This window comes from Anabas testudineus, chromosome 8 (genome assembly GCF_900324465.2).
Source record: "Anabas testudineus chromosome 8, fAnaTes1.2, whole genome shotgun sequence".
NCBI classification, from domain to species: domain Eukaryota; kingdom Metazoa; phylum Chordata; class Actinopteri; order Anabantiformes; family Anabantidae; genus Anabas; species Anabas testudineus.
Window position 1 is genome coordinate 3,757,250 of NC_046617.1, and position 18,481 is coordinate 3,775,730.

The window sequence follows — 18,481 nt, forward strand, 5'->3', positions numbered from 1 at the left end:
CTCTCAAACAGTGATACTGAAATCACTGTGTGTGCCCCTCCTGTGGAAACTTTTATTTGACTAGTAAATTACAATCACACGATATGCATTAAACACACAAACAGCTTTCCATTTTATTAAGATGGGTCAGTGGTGCACAGACACAGATCAATACACACACTCACCGCACACACTGTGCAGGGTTTCCTTTAATTCAAACACAAGCACAGGAGGCGCCACATACAGTGCAGGACAAACCAGTACTTAGTAAAAACATGTCACAGAGGTCAAGGTGAGAAGGTTATCAGGGTATGCATGAAGAGTAAAATAGGAAAAGGAAATTATAGAACAACATGTACACCACCGGAAGACCAGCTACAACCTGTAAGGTGAGGGACGCATGACCAACAGAGGTGGCAAGAGATCGTCACAGGAGAAAGGATGATCAATTTACACATGAAGGAGGAAATTGTCTAATGGGAATCTTGATCCATGCCACACAGACTTAAACCATTATTGTATTTAATTTGCTGCTTGTAGGTCTGCTAAATTGTGGGAGTGTCCCTGTAGTTTGGAATATGTGAGGCTGACATGTGTGACAGTGCACAAACATATGCTTTTAGGACCGCCATAAGTCATGTGACCCTTATGTTCCAGATCAGAGATCCCAACCCCCACTTTCAGTTTGTGTGCTGTAAGTGTTCATATTCAACTCTATGAAATGTGTTCAATACAATATAAAACACACATGTAGTCGTACAAAGAGATCCCAAAAATGAAACTTTACACAGTAAATGTTGGTCATTAAAGATTACTAATCAAGTTACAGGTCATTTACCTGCATAAAATCTATGGTTGTTTGATTTCAAATGAAAGAATGCCGCTTCTATGCAGACGATGCTGTATACTGGACATGTCTCTGCCAGTGTGTTTAGCGAATGGGAGCCTTCAGAGCAGCATCCACCTCCTCTTCAGGCAGCAGTGTGTGCCATTGGGCCACAGGACGCCTGGGATTGGCCAACATGTCTGACCAGTGGCGCAGCCCGACGCCTGAGGCACCATAGCCGATCCAGCACTTGCCGATGGGGTCGTTGCTGCCTAGCTTGTCGTAGTCGTACACGGTGATCAGTACCTGGACTTTCTGTGTGGAGATAGTAGAGGAGAAAAAGCTTTTACTCGATTCCAAAATCATTCCAGCATGTATTTAAATACACATAGATAACAGTTCTGCACACAGTGGATGCTTTTCCCTCTACTGGTTTGAGATAAGTTGTGATTTAACTTATCCCACATAATCTCAGTTGGGTTTAGCTTGGTGACTGCAAAGGCCAGGTCATCTGTTGTAGCACTGCATCACTCTCCCTCTTGGTTAAATAGCCCAGAGGTGTGTTGTCATTGTCTTTTGTCACTGAATAAATGAATCTGGAATTTCATTGCCAACAGTGTTTCCACTGCCATCGTCACATCTCCTGCTCCATGCTTCACGGGAAGAACCACACATGCAGACATTTGTCCAAAACATGAAGACAAAATCTCAAATATAGACGTATCAGACCAACATGCAGAGTCACTGGTCCATTTGTGTTTAATTGCTGAATCAATTCTCTCCTTATTGATCTCTCTCTCCTTTCAGTGCTTCAGCCATGAAGGCCCGATTCACTTCACACTGAATTTGTGCCTGTATGCTGCTTTGGGCTCATACACTTCCCCGTAAATTTTATTAAGTTTTTAGTCAAATATTTTGAAGTCACCGCTTTCATGCTTTTAATTTCTGTCTTTTGTATTTGCTACTGTAGAACACACACAGCAGCACAGTTAAAGTAGGTTCAAAACTCTGGTAACTGCTCTACAGCAATCTCACTGCACTGGCTCCGTCTTAAGCTTAAGATTTAATTCAAATCCTCCAAATTACTTTTAAGTCATTGCGCAACTTGGCAACACCACAAACGAGGGTTTCTGGGTGTGGTATACTCAAAGTTTAAGACCTGTGGTGACCAAGGTTTTGTTGTGGTGCTCAGAATTGATGCTATCTTTACTCAGTTATGGCTACCTTCTCAGGCACTGAACACAAAAGCACAACTGGAAAAAAGTGCACAGAATAAATGCTCCAAACTACTTCACTTCAATCTCCTGCTGTAAACAAACCTGGATCTGGGAGAAGGGGATCTCAAAGCTGAAGCTCTCATTGAAGTAAGGATTCAGAGTGTTTTGTTTGACTGACGTCTTCTTCTTCTTGATCCGTTTCCCGTTGTGCTGCAGCACCACCTTAACGAATGGATCTGAGACAGAGAAACAAGATGTCAGACAGCACACGAGAAGGAACTGGATGTCACAACTGCCAGCAATTACCAATCTCCATCTTTAGCACAATCATGCATGCAAGTACGTGTGTTCACCTGACAGCCCTCCGACGTCCATCTTCTTCAGGTTTTTGGCTTCCATGATATTAACCGTCAGCTTACCAGCTGTGGGGACGTAACGAAGGGAAATACAGATATCACCCAGCTTCTCTTGCTGTAGGGGAAAAAAACATACAAATGATTTGGTTGATTTAAGGCTAGTGACACCTGCTTTACTGAAAGTACACTGAAAGTACAACCGTACCTCCTCTTTCTCTCCTCCAGTCAGATCTTTCCACTCGTGGATCGGCTGTCCGAGGTCTATTGTGTTCATGGGGATCTTGATCTCGCCAATGACATCATGTTTTCCAAAACGGTCAAAGTCGAAAACCTGCAGCACCAGAGTCTGACCACCGAGCTCCGTATAGGGTATCTGGAGAAGGACAGGGATTTTTTTTAAGTGCTTTCTATTCCTGAACAGTTTGAACTGATTATTGATCAAAACCTCCCGTATCCATTTATAGACCTTAAAGGTGAAAGTCTCATTGAAGACGGGACAGAGGTTCTTTCGCTGAACCTTGGTCTCAAACTTCTTCTTCTTGTCTGGCAGCATGTAGACTTTGACATAGGGGTCTGATGTCCCACCCATGTCCATAGCTGCGAGGTCCTGAGCCTGGAGAATGCCGACTATCAGCTGGAAAAGGAGGGTATAACCATCACTAAGCTTTTCTATTGTTAAACTCTTGAAGTTCTCTAGTTGAGTCGTTGTAAACTAACATGTTGAGGTGTGTGTACCTGGTTGTCTGTAAAGTTATAATCCAATGTGTACTCCAGTTTGCCAAAGTACTCCTTCTCTTCTTCTTCTTTCCCTTGCTCTCCTTCCTGGAAGACACACAGCATGGTTTATGTGGTTGACATTGTTCCTAAAACACATCGTGGTCATTCTCTCGTCAAGTCCTGTGAAAACTGATATATTATGGTTTTTCTTGATTGCTAAAACACTATAGCCAGGCTGTTGATCAAAAAGTTTCCCAGCTATTGTACACTGTTTATCAAAAAGCTTACGCCAAACCCTGAACTCTAAACTCTACTCCCCTGTTTTGACACAAGTCAGATTTGTTGAGCTGTCACTGCAGAACTCTGCACACAAATCCCTTAATTTTTTTTATAGCATACACCAAGTGGTCATTTCAAAAGCACTAGCATACAATACAGTTCACTCAAGTCAGCACAGCTTGAACTCGATTAGCACAAAACTCAGAGTCTAAACTGAACACACATCAATCATCAATCGCATCCTTGAACAGATTAGTAAAAGGGTCTGAATAAGCAAATCAGTTCACTGAGTTTTGGGACAATGGGTCCACAGAGAAATTAAGGAATAGGTTGAGAAGGGAGAAGGAGGAGGAAGATGTGGAAGACGAGGGAGACGTGGAGAAGGTGGAGAAGGATGACAAGAAAAAGGATGGGGATAGGTACATGCAATCTCTCACCCACTTTGGTTGACTATGAGGGAGGCTGGGCAACGAGTACTGCCAAATTTGAGTTGCTTCACCATCGCCTCCATTATAAGGGTCATCAGAACCTTCCAATCACCCGAGGTTTTCAAACATCTTTCTGCCTGCATACTCTCCCTTTCTAAACCCAATAAAGGATAGTGGAAAGTTTATGATTCAGAACCTTATATCTGTGTTCACCTCTTCTTCCAGTCCATGGAAGACCTGCCTAGACATATCCGTAGATGCGTGCCATGGGGGGATCAGGCATGCAAGAGGATTTTACCCCCGCTGCCTAGCTAGGCCCAATATAGAGATTTTCTGGCCTGACCCAGACCAAGAATGGGATTCTAAGGTGGAATACGTACCTTTTTATTTATTTATTGTGTTTTCCTGTTTAGTACATTGAATTAATAAAAATGTGCATTATAAATTTGTGTTTATAGTCTAAATAAATTAGAAAGATCATAAGTAGACGGTATTAAGATGCAATGTTATTAAACATTAGCAACATAAAATGCTTTATTGTAATAATTCAGGTTGTGCTATTTTGCAACAAGTCTTTTTTTTTTACTGCAAATGTGAATGAAAGAAGGTGAAACGCCCTTTTCAGTATGTTAATCATGGTGCGCTGTGGCTGCTGTCACTTCAGACATTACACACTCTCAACCTGGATCAAAGCCAAACAGCTGTGGGTAGTGAAGCAGTGATTACGGTCACATACAAAACTCCATCTGTTGGCCTGTGGAGGCTGTAGACAGCCACACACGCTCTCAGATGTACGACCCCTGTTTTTATTTTAAGAAAGATCAATACTAGCTGTTCACAGTCATTGTGCTACTCTACGTAAATGGCTTTAATGTACTCGGTCATTTTAAATTATTCACATGGGACAGAAGTGCTCTACCCAGTGGTTTCTCACCTTCTTGTCCTCTGCCTCCTCTCCTTCCTTCTCCTTCTTCCTGCGCCCTCGTCCTCCCGCCCTCTCACGGACCTTCTTGGGCTTCTTGCCCTTGTTGAAGCACTTCCTGTAGATGCAGAATCCCAGGCAGGCGACGAGGGCAAGGACCACTACTACAATGGCCCCCACAGCCCACATGGGCACTAGGTGAAAGGAGAAAGGACGGAGAAGGAGAAAGAATGTCAAGTTGGTGCTTTGTATAGAGAAAAGTTGCTTTTTTCCTATACTGAGCTAGAAATCTCTGACTTTTCATGAAATGGACTTACACTTCAGTTTATGATCTGGAGGAGCAGAGCAGAGTGGTCACATGAGGAAATGAGAAAAGAGAAAGAAATGGAAAATGGAAATGAGAGTAAAGGCTGGTTTGATGACATGAAACAGATATGATATGTTCAGATAAGTCAGTGAGATTTAGTATGAACAGTTGTGTGTCTATGTTGAGTCTATTTTCTACATGTCTGTGTGTGCGTACTCGGCAGGTGTGAGATCTCGTTGAAGAACTTGTTCTTCAAGCTGGCGAACTCGTGGTTGGAGCGGTGAAAGGGGGGAGAGTGAGGCGGCGGGGGTTCCCTCTCCTCCTCCTCCTCGGCCGCCCTGCGAAGCCGCGTCCCCGCCACGCTGACCAGTCGCATCACTGCTCTGTCAAAACGACGACAAGAAACGGTCGTCAAGTGAAAATCAGTCCTGGTGACATTTAAACCAAGCACAAATTCTCACGCACACATTTACAGTTTATTCACACAAATAGTAGCAGTGACCATCAGAGCTGTCCTGGAGCTACACGTTTGTTTTTCTCTGAAATATTTCCTGTCCCTTCTTTCAATCCTCATCCAGTTTGACCTTTCATCTGCATCTAATCTCTCTCATCCTCTCCCACTCACTTCACACTCCTGCCTCTCACCATCCTGCTCAGGCTCCACTTTCACTTCTCGGCATGAACTTTGTCTGCATTCGTGCATTTCTGTTGTGTATCAGTGTGTTAAGTTGTAGTTTGCCTGTGTCAGTGCAGCACTCTCTGTTGTTACTTTGCATTCAGGTTTGTATTTTGTTTGTCACTTTGGTTCTCTACTTCATTTGTTCGGGTTTTTGGTACTTTGTTTTTTCACTGTGCTTCGGGTCACTTTAAGTTGTCACTTTGTTTTTTTATCAGGTCTGTGTTGTTGCAGTGTGTATTAAGTTCCCCCACCTCATTTTTCCCCTGTGTCCTCTGTTGATAATAAATCTTTGGTTTGTTATACTCGTTTCCCGTTGGTTAGTTCCTCACAGCTGCGTCTGTTTGGATAACTTTTTGGCTTATGTTAACTGGAAGAGCTTGCAAATGAATTGTTGGACGTTTTGCTTCAGTAAGTTCTCGGAGTTCAGATAGAGATAAAAACCATGAGGTAAACTGCAAAAATTAGATGGACTGAGCATGTCCAGCAAGTCCACCATTGTCAGCCAAGGACGCTTTACAGCGAGGTGAGGAGGCCAGTTAAACAGTCATTGTTATTACTTACATCAGCACAAGAATGTCTTTGTAAAAGCAGCATGTTGTGGAAAGATCCAGTAGAAACTTCCAGTTTCTACTGGATCTGTTATGATTAAGAGTATTAATCAGTATTATGTTTGCAGTGCATGTGCTGCTACACATGTGAAGAGACTTAATTGTTTTTTTCACAGCTTATATTTTGACCTATAACAGGAAAACACTAATGAGTAATGTTAAAGATGGCTCCATTGTTTTCTTGCTACTGCTCTCGTTACAATATTTTACACGATTGTCATCGCTGTATGCTAAATACTGTATTCCAAATCTATCGACGTGGGTGTGTGTGTAAGTAATCTATGCCACAGTGATTACATTACCTTTCTACTGTAATCCCAGACAGAAACAGCTCCAGCACTCACAACACCAGGACACAGAAACTGAGCATCATAATGTAATTTACTGGTCATCAGCTGTTATTATTTTACTTTTCCTCTTGAGTAATGTGAAATTGTTCTGTTATTATTGCTATACACAAACTATCATAGCAAAATGAAATTTTTCCATTTGTGGCTTAATAAAACTTTTACTCCTCTTCTTACTTAAAAAATGCAAATAGAAAGATGACTTTACCTTCTGCCAAGCGTCTCAAATGAAGCAACAAAAACTGTTTCTTGTCACTTTTTTGGCCCTGTGAGGCGTTCAACCTGTCACTGTGCACTCGTATGCACACTGACATGCACACACACCCACGCAGGCCCCACCCACTCATGACTTCCCTCTGTCGCTGCACAGCAGTGTAACAAGATTAATTGCCAAAGGTAATCCAAAAATCCCTGGGATTAAACAAATTAAGGACAGTTTGCCTCTGTGGGTCTCCTCCCCTTTCTCCACCCATCCCACCAGCTTCTCTCCTTCACTCCTCCCCTCTGTCGTCTCCCTTTTCTCCATCATTCCTATAATAGGCTACATCTGTGGTCTCTCTCTGTCTGATGTTTATCCTTCCCCCTGACAGATAAAATAGAGACATATCATATTCGCCGTATTCCCATAACGAGATCTGATTTAGTCGGCAGCTGTTGATCCCCACAGGCCCTGTATTGCATAAACCACGGATTAGAGAGGGAGACCTTAGTGTGTTTACTGTAGCTAAGTAGATGGATAGATAGGTAGACTAGATGCCACCCTCGTGATCATGCTGCAGCGTGTGACAAATATTAAGTTACTTTCTTTTACTGTCTCCCATCCTTTTCTGCACATAGCACTTTGTTAAGGCCAAACTGTTATTTTCTGCTAAACTCTTTATTGGACAGATATGCTAATAGCTGTCTCTGACTTCCTATGTGACACTTTGGCATATTTCTTAAAATGTTGATGTTAATGTTGTTATTGAAATAATTAATATTCAAAATGAATCTCTGAATGGTTAATGGTTTACATCCAAGAAAATGGTTTATGAAGCTGTGAAAACCATAAAGTGCAAAGAAACACAATTCTCAGAGCAGATTCTGACGTCAGAGGTGAACAGAAGCCGATTTTAATGTAAAAAATTGCCCGTTATCAGTCTGCTGATGTAATTCTGTTATTCTGATGTTTCTATCAGCGCTCTGAAGGCTGGATAATTACATTTTAGCTGGAATCCCAAACACCCCAAAATCAGGACAATAACCACAGATGGTATCTGGGTCACAGCAGATTTAAGTCCGACCTCTGCAGAAACTCACACTGATCTGTCAGACACCTGAGCTGGTTTCTTACACAGATGTTTTTTTAGTTCTGACCATGCTGGGCATGCTGCTTATATGAAAAAACTCAAAGTTCATAGTTTGAGTAACCAAAAATGAAAGAATTGATATAAAACTGGTGAAGCCAAACAGAAGAACAGCCTTTTACAGTAACACAGTACAAACTCACATCATACAATGTGAATCTAATGGCACCAAAGATTACCCACTAATACCATCCATGTCCAGTATTTTAGGTTTGTGTGGCTACAGAGAAAAGGTCAATATATTAGTGCCATCAGTGCACAACATGTCAGCTTCACGAGTGACAGATGACTGAAGCTGAAGAAGAGCAGGTTTATTCTACACTTTATCACCGCTGTGCACTGATGTTCACTCTGGCTCTTTGTGAACAATCAACAGTGTGCACGGTAAATAGGAAGCAGCAAGTTAGCTTGGTTTAGCATAAAGGCTGGTAAACAGAGGAAAAGAGGAAAAGAGCATAAACTCAGATGGTATTTTAACCTCCCACCAAAACCTGCCCTTCCTTCAGTTGCTGCTGAACTTCTTTTGCTAACAAACACACATTTGAATTTGTGTGTTTATGGTGCCTAATGCAAACATAATGAAACATAATGCATAAACACCTTTACCTGTATAAATGTTTGCTATGTTTTGTAACATATTTTGTAAAAATGATGACCGACGTTAATCTTTAATGTTTTGTTTGACTCATGCAAGTGTCCATATGCATTTATAATATTTGTGCAGAGTAGAATCGAACCTCCCCGACAGGCATCCCTGTTGTTGAGTGGAAGTGCAGGTGATTTCACGTGAACAGAGGATCTACAAATAGATGAGCATTAGCCTCCGATAATCCACTTAACCTAATCCTCACCGCTTTTGGAAAACATCCTCCTCCGAATCGAATGTTTCTCTCATGGAAGAACTTTCCTCAGTGAAATTTGTTAGTTAAATAGATATAAGGCAGTGTAAAAAAAAGAAAAGCATTACAGTTTAAAATCCAATAACCTAATGTTAACCGTGGCTGCTTCTTAATGCACAACTGAAATACTAGTCTATGGACATGGCTAAAGACAAAGTAAGAGAAGGTAATTGCAGCAGAAGTGAGTCCTTAATGGATCTACTTAAAACCCTAATATGACATTTGTGACCAAGTAATCAGGTAAAAACTTTAATCAGCAAAATATTTGTATGTTTTAATTTATTCACCACACTAATTGCTAAACTACTACAGATGCAAAACAGCACTGACAGTAACTCACCCTGGGTGATATCAGTCCTTCTCAGATCTTTGGCTTGTGTTGTTATTTTTTCTACCCAAATGCTGCCCAGATAAATTCACCACCACTGACTGGAGAGAAGTCATTGTGCACAACTCCCTCTCTCGCTGTTCCTGCCCTTCCCCCCTTAGCTAATCTCCACAATATCCCTTACTGCCAATTACTTACTGTCCACCTACAGTCCAACACTGATTGGCAATTGTTTTTATTGTAGACCTTCTGGATTTAGTTCAATACAGTGAAACTAAGTTGAACAAGTGAATTAGACACAACTCAAGGCATCTTAAGGTGCAGCACTTTTACACTGCTGATTCTGAGTTGCTCCTAAAGTAGTAAAGCTTCACAGATCTCAGCGGTGGAGCGATGGTGATCTCCAGGCGAGAATCAGACCTCTATAATATGGTGCAATACAGACATATAGAATGTGGTCAGGCCAATAAAGCCATATGATCTGAAGTGAGAAAAAGACCTTAGAACAAACGATACAACAAGAAAGAAACTGCACTTGATGACAAATGTTGGACCCGTTTTTAGTTTTAGAACTAATTTGAAGCCTTCAATATTTCAGTGATTTTCTTGATCATCTCCACCTTTAATAATTTCTTTGTCAATGTTTTGAAAAACTACACATAGAGGCTGCTGCATGTAAGTGCACAAAATAATACATGGAGCCATGATAAATACAAAAATACCCTGCACATGTCCTAATCAGTAATGCAGTTCTGCAGAACATGTTGTAGCAGCTGAATTACTGGTGCACAGACTGTAGTAGAGCTGTGCTGTCTCTGCAGCGCACAAGACACAGGACAGGTCAGCATGGGAAAACTGACTGCTGGCTGTGATTGACAGGCTTGAAAGCTTGCTGTGCACAGGCCTGTGTAGCTGCAGAGTGGCCATGCTGACCCCTGGTGTTGACCTTAGGAATTAACAGACAGTACTTCTTTTCTTTTTTTTTTGTCTCATGTTTTCATTGTCCAGTAGTTTAATATGTATAAGAGCAGGTAATAAAAGATGCAGACAGACACCAGAATCCAGCTCAAAATATTTATTCACATCAACAGGTCAGAATGTTTGTTAAAAATGTCACAAAGAGGAAAAGGACAAAGCTGGAACATGTTAACATCCACCCTTCATATGACATTTCAAACAAACAGTAACTCCACTACAACATAAGAGAACTTTAGTTGAACAGATCACATAGAAGATTATGTTGAGTGATTGAACTGGAGCAGAAGTCTGTGATGTTCAGACTCTGTTTAGCTCTTGCCACCATCCAGGGTGTGCTTGTCAAACAGGTACTCAGCCATCTTGTCCTTGTTAGCATCCATCTTGGTGAGGTTGGTGATGTAGTCGCCCAGTTTCTTGATCATCTCCACCTGTTCGTTCAGGTAGTGGCTCTCCAGGAAGTCACACAGCTGAGGACAAGAGGAGACAACACTTACTGTTTGTTTATGATACTAATGAATCTCTGATCTGAGCATTAAGACACTCTTCATCTAACTTACATGAGGGTCCTGGTGCTGAGTGGCCAGTTTGTGCAGGTCCAGCAGAGCCTGGTTGACGTTCTTCTCCAGCTGCAGGGCACACTGCATGGCCTCCAGTCCACTGCCCCACTCATCACGATCTGGTTTCTATGGAAGAACAAACATTTCATTACAGCAGACTGAAACCTCACCACATTAAACCTTGTGTTCACGCTGTGCTCATTACAACAATGCTGTTAACCTTCACTATTAAAACAATTAAATGAGCTGCAATAAACAAACAACTAAAAAGCAGAGTATGTCTGTAGATCAATATATTATAGTGAGCATGTTAGGACCAATCTGTACAGTAATACAGTAGATCTAGTGGGTCTGACAATGCTACAACACAACACTGCATATTAACCCGAGTCACTGGGTGACCAGTTATAACAGGTTCAGTTCTCCAGTCTGTACTGACCTTGATATCCTGGAGGAAGATGCGTCCTCCTCTCTTGTTCTGGAAGGACAGCAGCTTCTCAGCGTGCTCCCTCTCTTCATGACTCTCATGCTTGAAGAAATGGGCGAAGCCTGGGAGGGCCACATCATCACGGGAGAAGTAAAAGCCCTGTGAGGGGACAGAAGAAACACTGTCATTAGAAAATGGCACCCATCATTTTGTCATGCTTCCTAGGGGTAAAGCATGTTAGTCGTGTTTTATAGACTAGTTGCCGGTTAGAATTCTCACTTATCCAGGTAGAGTTATCTGAAAGTTGAGTTATGTTCACAGTTTAGTCACAGCAAGCTAAGCATGATGCAAGTTAGTAACTAATGATAAATTACTAGTAATTAGTCATTGGCTATTTACAAACAGAAACATTGTGATAAGACATTTAAATCATGACTTTAGATTATCCAGTTGATTTAGACACAGAAAAGCCTCCCCCTGTTCTCACCATGGAAGTGTAGGTGTAGGAGGCAAACAGCTCCATGTTGACCATCCTGTTGATGGCGGCCTCGCAGTCGCGGTGGTAGTTCTGACGCACTTGGGACTCCATTTCAGCTGGTGTGTTTGTACTTCAACAAAACACTGCAAAAAGAGAACTTTTGAAGTAGAAAAAGGATTGTCGTGTCCAAAAGACCAAGTTCCGTTCAATCACTGTTGAAGCAAGAACTCCTTCGTGTTTCTGCCCTGGTGTGAAACTGCAGAGGAGTCACTAGCTGTGTTTATACCTCCACTGAAGACCACGTGACAGACAGAGGTGAGAAATAGGAGTAGTTTCATGTTTTAATAATTTATTCTGACCTGCTGACATGAGTCACCTGCAGTGACAAAGCAGTTTTGCAGTTTTAAGAAATATTAAACTGAATCTTATTTAAGTGGAAATTTATAGCCAGAAGTTAGGAAACATCATGACCACGTTCCCTCACTGCCTGCAATCATTTATCGTTAATGAAAGCAGGTCATGTCTTCCTGAAAATGTAGTATGGCTGTATCCAAGTGGTTGCTGCTATTTTGCTCACTCTGTTGTACTTCATTTCTAATTTTACTGCTTTTATCTTTTTGCGTGTGTTCAAAATTTTACACTCATCTGTTATGCTGGGGTCGGTGTGAAACTACATTTAGCTTCTATGTCGTTCATGCTCACACATGTACTTTGAATTATTTATGTATTTGCTGGAACACCTTGGCTGCTCTGTTGAGGACGACTCTGTTGTAAAACTGCAGTCCATCAGAAGTTCATGTTGCGTTTTCCTGATCCACAGTTTTTATCTGAAGTTACATCATTCAGCCTGCATAGAAAACTGTTCACAGCAGTAAACAATGTTATTACTTTAGACCACATCTATAGACATAAACAGAAGACACACGCACATGCACTACATATTCAAAGTTGCTGTGTTATTCTGCACACGCAACGCAAATGTATAAGAAGATTGGAGTGCTTCCCTTGTAAGGCTAAACACACTTTGTGTAAAACACACAGTTTTCAGTAAAGCATATCCAGCTATTGGTTCCTTCCTCATTTCTTAAACTGGTTCCATCCAGCGGAGCAGTGAGGTGAACTCAGAGGTAAACTGCTGCCTGACTCCCAGTCACATTTCCTGAGGTCACAAGCCTCCTCCCTGTCTCTGCTCCACTGACGAAAACAGAACAAAATAACAGGAAGGATGGTCTCCAAACTGTGGAATGCTGAGTCACAACAGTGACACAGCAGAAATCTTCAGCTGGGTGAAATGACACGGCACAAGTTACTAACGGCAGACGTAAGGATGCTGATTCACGCTGGGAAGGAAAGTGCAATGTAACAGATAGTACAGGAGAATATTTAGGAGCTAATGCTGATTTAGCAGATTCAAGCAGACAGTGTGTACTGAGAGTGGATTTTAAACCTGCAGGTCTGCAGCCCACCTTTTCTTACACGCATGGTGTGTTCACTGTTTCACTGAGCAACCCTGATGTATGAAGCATGTAACAGCATCTTTTTATGCCTAGATTTGGTCTACAGTAATTTGGGCTATTAGAGACCAATTTCACTGTAAAGCTTGAAGCAAGAGGAGGAATGATGGTGTAGGGGCTTTGCTGGTGACACTGTTGGTGACTTAATCAAAATTAAGGACAAATATAACCAGCATGGCTACCACAGCATTTTGCAGCGACATGAAATCCCATCTGGATTTCCCTTAGTGGGACTGTCATTTGTTTTCCAACAGGACAATGACCCCAAACACACCTTTAGATTATGGAGGGGGTGTCCTAGAAGAAGAGTGATGGAGAGCTGCCTCAGGTGACCTGAACTCCACAATCACCTGATCTGAATCCAGTTAAGATGGATGGATCATTCTAGGTGACGACCTCATGAGACTGACTGAGAGAGTGCTGAGAGCGTGTAAAGCCTTTCGTGGATTGAATGAGAAGACAAATGTGTGATCCTTCATGTTGCAGGACAAAAAGAAGCATCTGCTTCTAACATGGATGGATTAGATTTCCAGAGCACAGCCCTGCTGAAAATTACAAAGGAAAGAGGATGGGTAAGACAAGATGGGATTACAACAGAACAGTCCAGAAGTTCTTGGAAATACATGAATAATTCAGAGTACATGCATGTGCACCACACACAAGGAAACAAATTACTATTTAACATAGTGTGGAATAAACAATAGGTTAGAAAAATAATTAAAAGCAACATAATCTGATTCCATCATTCCTGTATAAATTCTGGCGGTTAAATAAGATACAAGCAAAATGAGACTAATGAGTTAACAACTGTTCGCCCTTTATTGAAGTGAAATGGTTAACTTACTCAGTGGCAGTTTTACTAGTGTTACTCATGATGGACCAACACTGTAAATTATTGTTACCATAGTTTTGCACTAAATACACTCCCCTCCTACATCAGAAATAGAGGACCTGGCCTCACTGTACCAGTTCTTTTGCAGGGGAGTGTATCTTCAATTTAACACATGCAAAAAACAACAAACTGTAAAAACCTGTAAAAATCTACATGATGAAGGCAGATGAAACAAAGCACAACTGTACAAGTGTAAAACCTCCACTGTGTCTGTCTATTATATTCTGATAAGGGTATGCAGATTATCTTGCACTGTGAAATTGAAAGACAGAGAAAGTTTAAGTTGAAATGTTCTCATTTGCAGTTTCAAGTTCTTACTTCATATATTTAGAGATTCACGACAGATTGCAATGCCAGAAATGAATTTATCAAACATAGCACATTTTTCCCCCATTTTTTCCCCTGCTACCTTTTGACTCTTGTGCACGTTACATATATCAAAATAAAGAGGGATGGCCACTGTAAGAACACAATTTACACGTTAATTTAATTAAATCTCAATTCAAATATGATGTGTTTTATTAATTCTTGAAACTGCAGAAGTGGTTTGTTATTACAGGTGACTGATGCCAACAGGTCAGAATTAATTAATGAAGTCTGATGTTATCTGAGCTCTGTGATTGGTTGAAGGTTGCAGAGTCATGTTATCTCTCGCCAGGTCAACAGTGGGCGTATAAATACAGGGAGCGGTTCTGCTGTCATTTCACACCAGGGAAGAATCGCAGAGGAGTTCTTGCTTCAACAGTGATTGAACGGAACTTCTGCCTTCGACAGACAATCCGTTTCCAAAAGATTCACTTTAAGCTAAGTTTCTGTTAAAACACCAGCTGAAATGGAGTCCCAAGTGCGTCAGAACTACCACCGCGACTGCGAGGCCGCCATCAACAGGATGGTCAACATGGAGCTGTTTGCCTCCTACACCTACACTTCCATGGTGAGAACAACGACACATCACTGTTAATGAATGTATTAATGTTTATGTTTAATACGATTCTGTAACATTAACTTAAAGCTTTTCTGTGTCTAAATCAACTAGTTTACAGCAACGACTTAAATGCCTTATGACAGTGTCTCTGTTTCCCACAGTGACAGCTTTTAGTCAAATAATGAAGGTAATGTCATCTAATAACAGTTTTTGTTGTGTCTCCTCTTCTGTCCCCTCACAGGGCTTTTACTTCTGCCGTGATGATGTGGCCCTCCCAGGCTTCGCCCATTTCTTCGAGAAAGAGAGTCATGAAGAGAGGGAGCACGCTGAGAAGCTGCTGTCCTTCCAGAACAAGAGAGGAGGACGCATCTTCCTCCAGGACATCAGGGTCAGTACAGACTGAAGAACTGGGCTGTTACGACGTCTTTCACACACCTAGTGTGTGTTTTATTTTTACAGCACATACTTTTGCTTCACAGGCAAATTCAGGCCTGTAAAAATTATTTCCTCAGAAGTCCTTAACAAATAGTAGTGAAAACTTGGAAGCATTCTGAGGTAATGTTCAAAACTTAAATGTAATGCTTATGCTTTAATGTGTTTTATTTCTCTAGAAACCAGATCGTAACGAGTGGGGCAGTGGACTGGAGGCCATGCAGTGTGCCCTGCAGCTGGAGAAGAACGTCAACCAGGCTCTGCTGGACCTGCACAGGCTGGCTACTCAGTGTCAAGACCCTCATGTAAGTTAGATGAAGAGCTTCTAAATGCAGGGAGACACATTTGTTTACTGACATTTGTTAGCATGTCTTAACCAAACCAGTAAGTGTTGTCTCCTCTTGTCCTCAGCTGTGTGACTTCCTGGAGAGCCACTACCTGAACGAACAGGTGGAGATGATCAAGAAACTGGGCGACTACATCACCAACCTCACCAAGATGGATGCTCAAAACAACAAGATGGCTGAGTACCTGTTTGACAAGCACACCCTGGATGGCGGCAAGAGCTAAACAGAGTCTCATTGGGACACAGGCATCAGCTCCAGTTGTTTATTCTTTAAGTACAATTTTCAGTTTAATCTGCTTTAACCTAGTATCAAGTTCTCATATCTTGTGGTGATAATACTGTTTTTAAATGTCATGTAGAAGGATGGCTTTTACACACTCCAGCTTTGTCCTTTTCTTCATTGTGACATTTCCAATAACAATTGTGGCTGATTGTTTCTGACCTGTTAATGTGAATAAACATTTTCAGTCTGTCTGCATCTTTGATTCCATGTCAGTATTTCCCAATGTAATGTCAATATCTTTATGCTTTAAATTATGAACCAAACAGATAAAGTTCTTTTAAATCAGATGTTCAGATCTTTGTTTCTGACAGGTTTGGTAATGCAGGTTAATATGGCATTAGCTGGCAGAGGCTGGTAATGTGATGCAGTGATGTTAAGGAAGTGTCCAGGTCCAGAATGAAATACATGTATTTAAAGGTGCCGTGTGAAAGATTTAGAAGAATCTAGTAGCAGAAACAAAGTGTAGTATTTTTAAATACATGGTCATAAATGGGTAGTCATCTGAAAATACCAACTGCTTTGGTGACACTGGAGTTACAATCCCATTACTTAAATTGTTTAAAGAACCCATATTATGCAAAATTCATTTTTTGGTCATTATTGTACATTTATATCACTCTCTGGTCCATGTAGACACACCCCAAGTATGTCAGGAGTGCACACCCTCTTCGTTGTTTTACATTTTCCTGTTTTGTGGAAACTAGCCCTTAAATTGTTGATTCTAAATTCTTGCTCCAAATGATATCTCAGGGACACAGCCCCTCCTTGGGGTTGGCCCAAACACCCCCCAAGAAAATTGGCAGTCCACCATTGCTTTTCCTCACTACAACGGACTCACGCTGCAAAAAGCAAAACAGTAGCAGGAGAGCGAGTTGCTCTTCTTTTTCCCATCCTCTCAGGAGCTGCTCAAAACTCTGGAAAGATTTTCAGGCAAATTACACAGCAGGATTGTATGGTGGTAAAGTAGCATGTTAATCTGACACCATTAATATAATAAATATAAATAAGTGTAGCTCAGCTATGGCTGCTGCTACCACAGAATCTGATGGGCAGGGGGTTGGAAGCTTCACTTCAAAACTGATAATTATTTAGAGGGGTCTGTCCACACACAAACCTGCAGCTCACAAAGGTCTACATGGTTTTTCAGCATGGAAATGTACAGGCACATTTTGGGAACTTCATGTTTGTCAAGCCCCAAAATAGGTATAATATGGATTCTTTAAATTTAGGATTTTAGCCCTAGTTATGGATATAAGCTTTATGTCACATTCTCATACTTCCAAACTAAACTATTTCAGCAGGAGAGAACCATAGTTCTACATGCTAAAAAACAACTAATTGGTTCAGAGTAAAAATATCACAATTGTCCATTCAAACAAGACTTCACGGGCAGAAATACAGAAGCTATATGACAAGATACAAACTCAACAATAGGAGAAAGATTTAGAAACCAGCATGAATATGCAGAAAAGACGAGCCACACAATTGTTGGAACAAAGTTTTGTACTGATAAGGCTAAGATTAACCTTTACCAATGTAAATGAAGAGCCAAGAGTGTGGAGCAAGAACAGGAGCCATGGTGAAAGTAGTATCATGACTTGGACTGCAAGGCTGCATCTGCAACAGGTTCATGAATTAAAACAAATTGGGAGAAATCTTGCAGCAAGACACATCCACGACACATTGCCAACTTTTTTACAGGGAAACTGCAATGTACAGCAAACAGAACTGACTCAGTACTTATGGTTGGAACTGTATATTTGCAAGATTATGCTGTTTGTTACTGTAGTTTTACAAAATGTTTACAAATGTTTTATGAAGTGATAAATAAAATATGACTTTAAACCATTCTATGTTTTTTAATGCAGTGGTTTTAAAATGTATTAAGCCCTTACTTTTGAAATAATTATATTGTTCATGTTTACCACCTAATGTACATTTCTGTTTTTGAAATGTTCAAATAAACATCTGCAGTGCAAAAAAAAAAATGGTCTGTTTGTTGTGTATTCTTCACTGAGTTTATTTCTAAAAACGTGTTATTGTTGGTCACAGTCATAGAAATACTTACTCTCACAAAGTATTCACTTTCATATACTGCAGGATTTATTTTAGGTTATGTTCAATATGGTATGTCAACTTCTTTGAAGAGATGCACAATTTAACCATAATGTCAGATTTAAAAACTACTTACAGTATCTGCTTGGATTCATAAGTAAGTATATAACTCACTTACAGGCCAACAAACTGTGGTCAGGTAATACAAGATGCAGACAGACACCAGAATCCAGCTCAAAATATTTATTCACATCAACAGGTCAGAATGTTTGTTAAAAATGTCACAAAGAGGAAAAGGACAAAGCTGGAACATGTTAACATCCACCCTTCATATGACATTTCAAACAAACAGTAAC

The 18,481-nt window shown here is 40.9% G+C and overlaps 3 protein-coding genes across 3 annotated transcripts; 1 reads left to right on the plus strand and 2 right to left on the minus strand.

The window, feature by feature from the left end:
- Positions 1–107: 107 nt before the first annotated feature.
- On the minus strand, positions 108–6,958 carry syt5a (synaptotagmin Va). Its single transcript, XM_026347246.1, has 10 exons — positions 6,874–6,958; positions 5,248–5,414; positions 5,042–5,056; positions 4,737–4,918; positions 3,114–3,200; positions 2,845–3,012; positions 2,584–2,751; positions 2,376–2,493; positions 2,125–2,258; positions 108–1,120 (listed from the first exon to the last, which is right to left on the minus strand). Exons 2-10 carry the CDS (start codon positions 5,405–5,407, stop codon positions 911–913), a joined length of 1,242 nt encoding a protein of 413 aa, XP_026203031.1. The 5' UTR covers positions 5,408–5,414; positions 6,874–6,958; the 3' UTR covers positions 108–910.
- A 3,340-nt stretch (positions 6,959–10,298) lies between these two features.
- LOC113153833 (ferritin, middle subunit-like) lies at positions 10,299–11,847 on the minus strand. The gene is made up of 4 exons (XM_026347695.1): positions 11,688–11,847; positions 11,213–11,359; positions 10,774–10,899; positions 10,299–10,683 (listed from the first exon to the last, which is right to left on the minus strand). Exons 1-4 carry the CDS (start codon positions 11,787–11,789, stop codon positions 10,525–10,527), a joined length of 534 nt encoding a protein of 177 aa, XP_026203480.1. The 5' UTR covers positions 11,790–11,847; the 3' UTR covers positions 10,299–10,524.
- Positions 11,848–14,790: 2,943 nt separating this feature from the next.
- LOC113157281 (ferritin, middle subunit-like) lies at positions 14,791–16,011 on the plus strand. The gene is made up of 5 exons (XM_026352655.1): positions 14,791–15,018; positions 15,251–15,401; positions 15,489–15,502; positions 15,621–15,746; positions 15,853–16,011. The coding sequence occupies exons 1-5, from the start codon at positions 14,917–14,919 to the stop codon at positions 16,009–16,011; spliced, it is 552 nt and encodes a 183-aa protein (XP_026208440.1). The 5' UTR covers positions 14,791–14,916.
- The last annotated feature ends 2,470 nt before the right edge of the window (positions 16,012–18,481 follow it).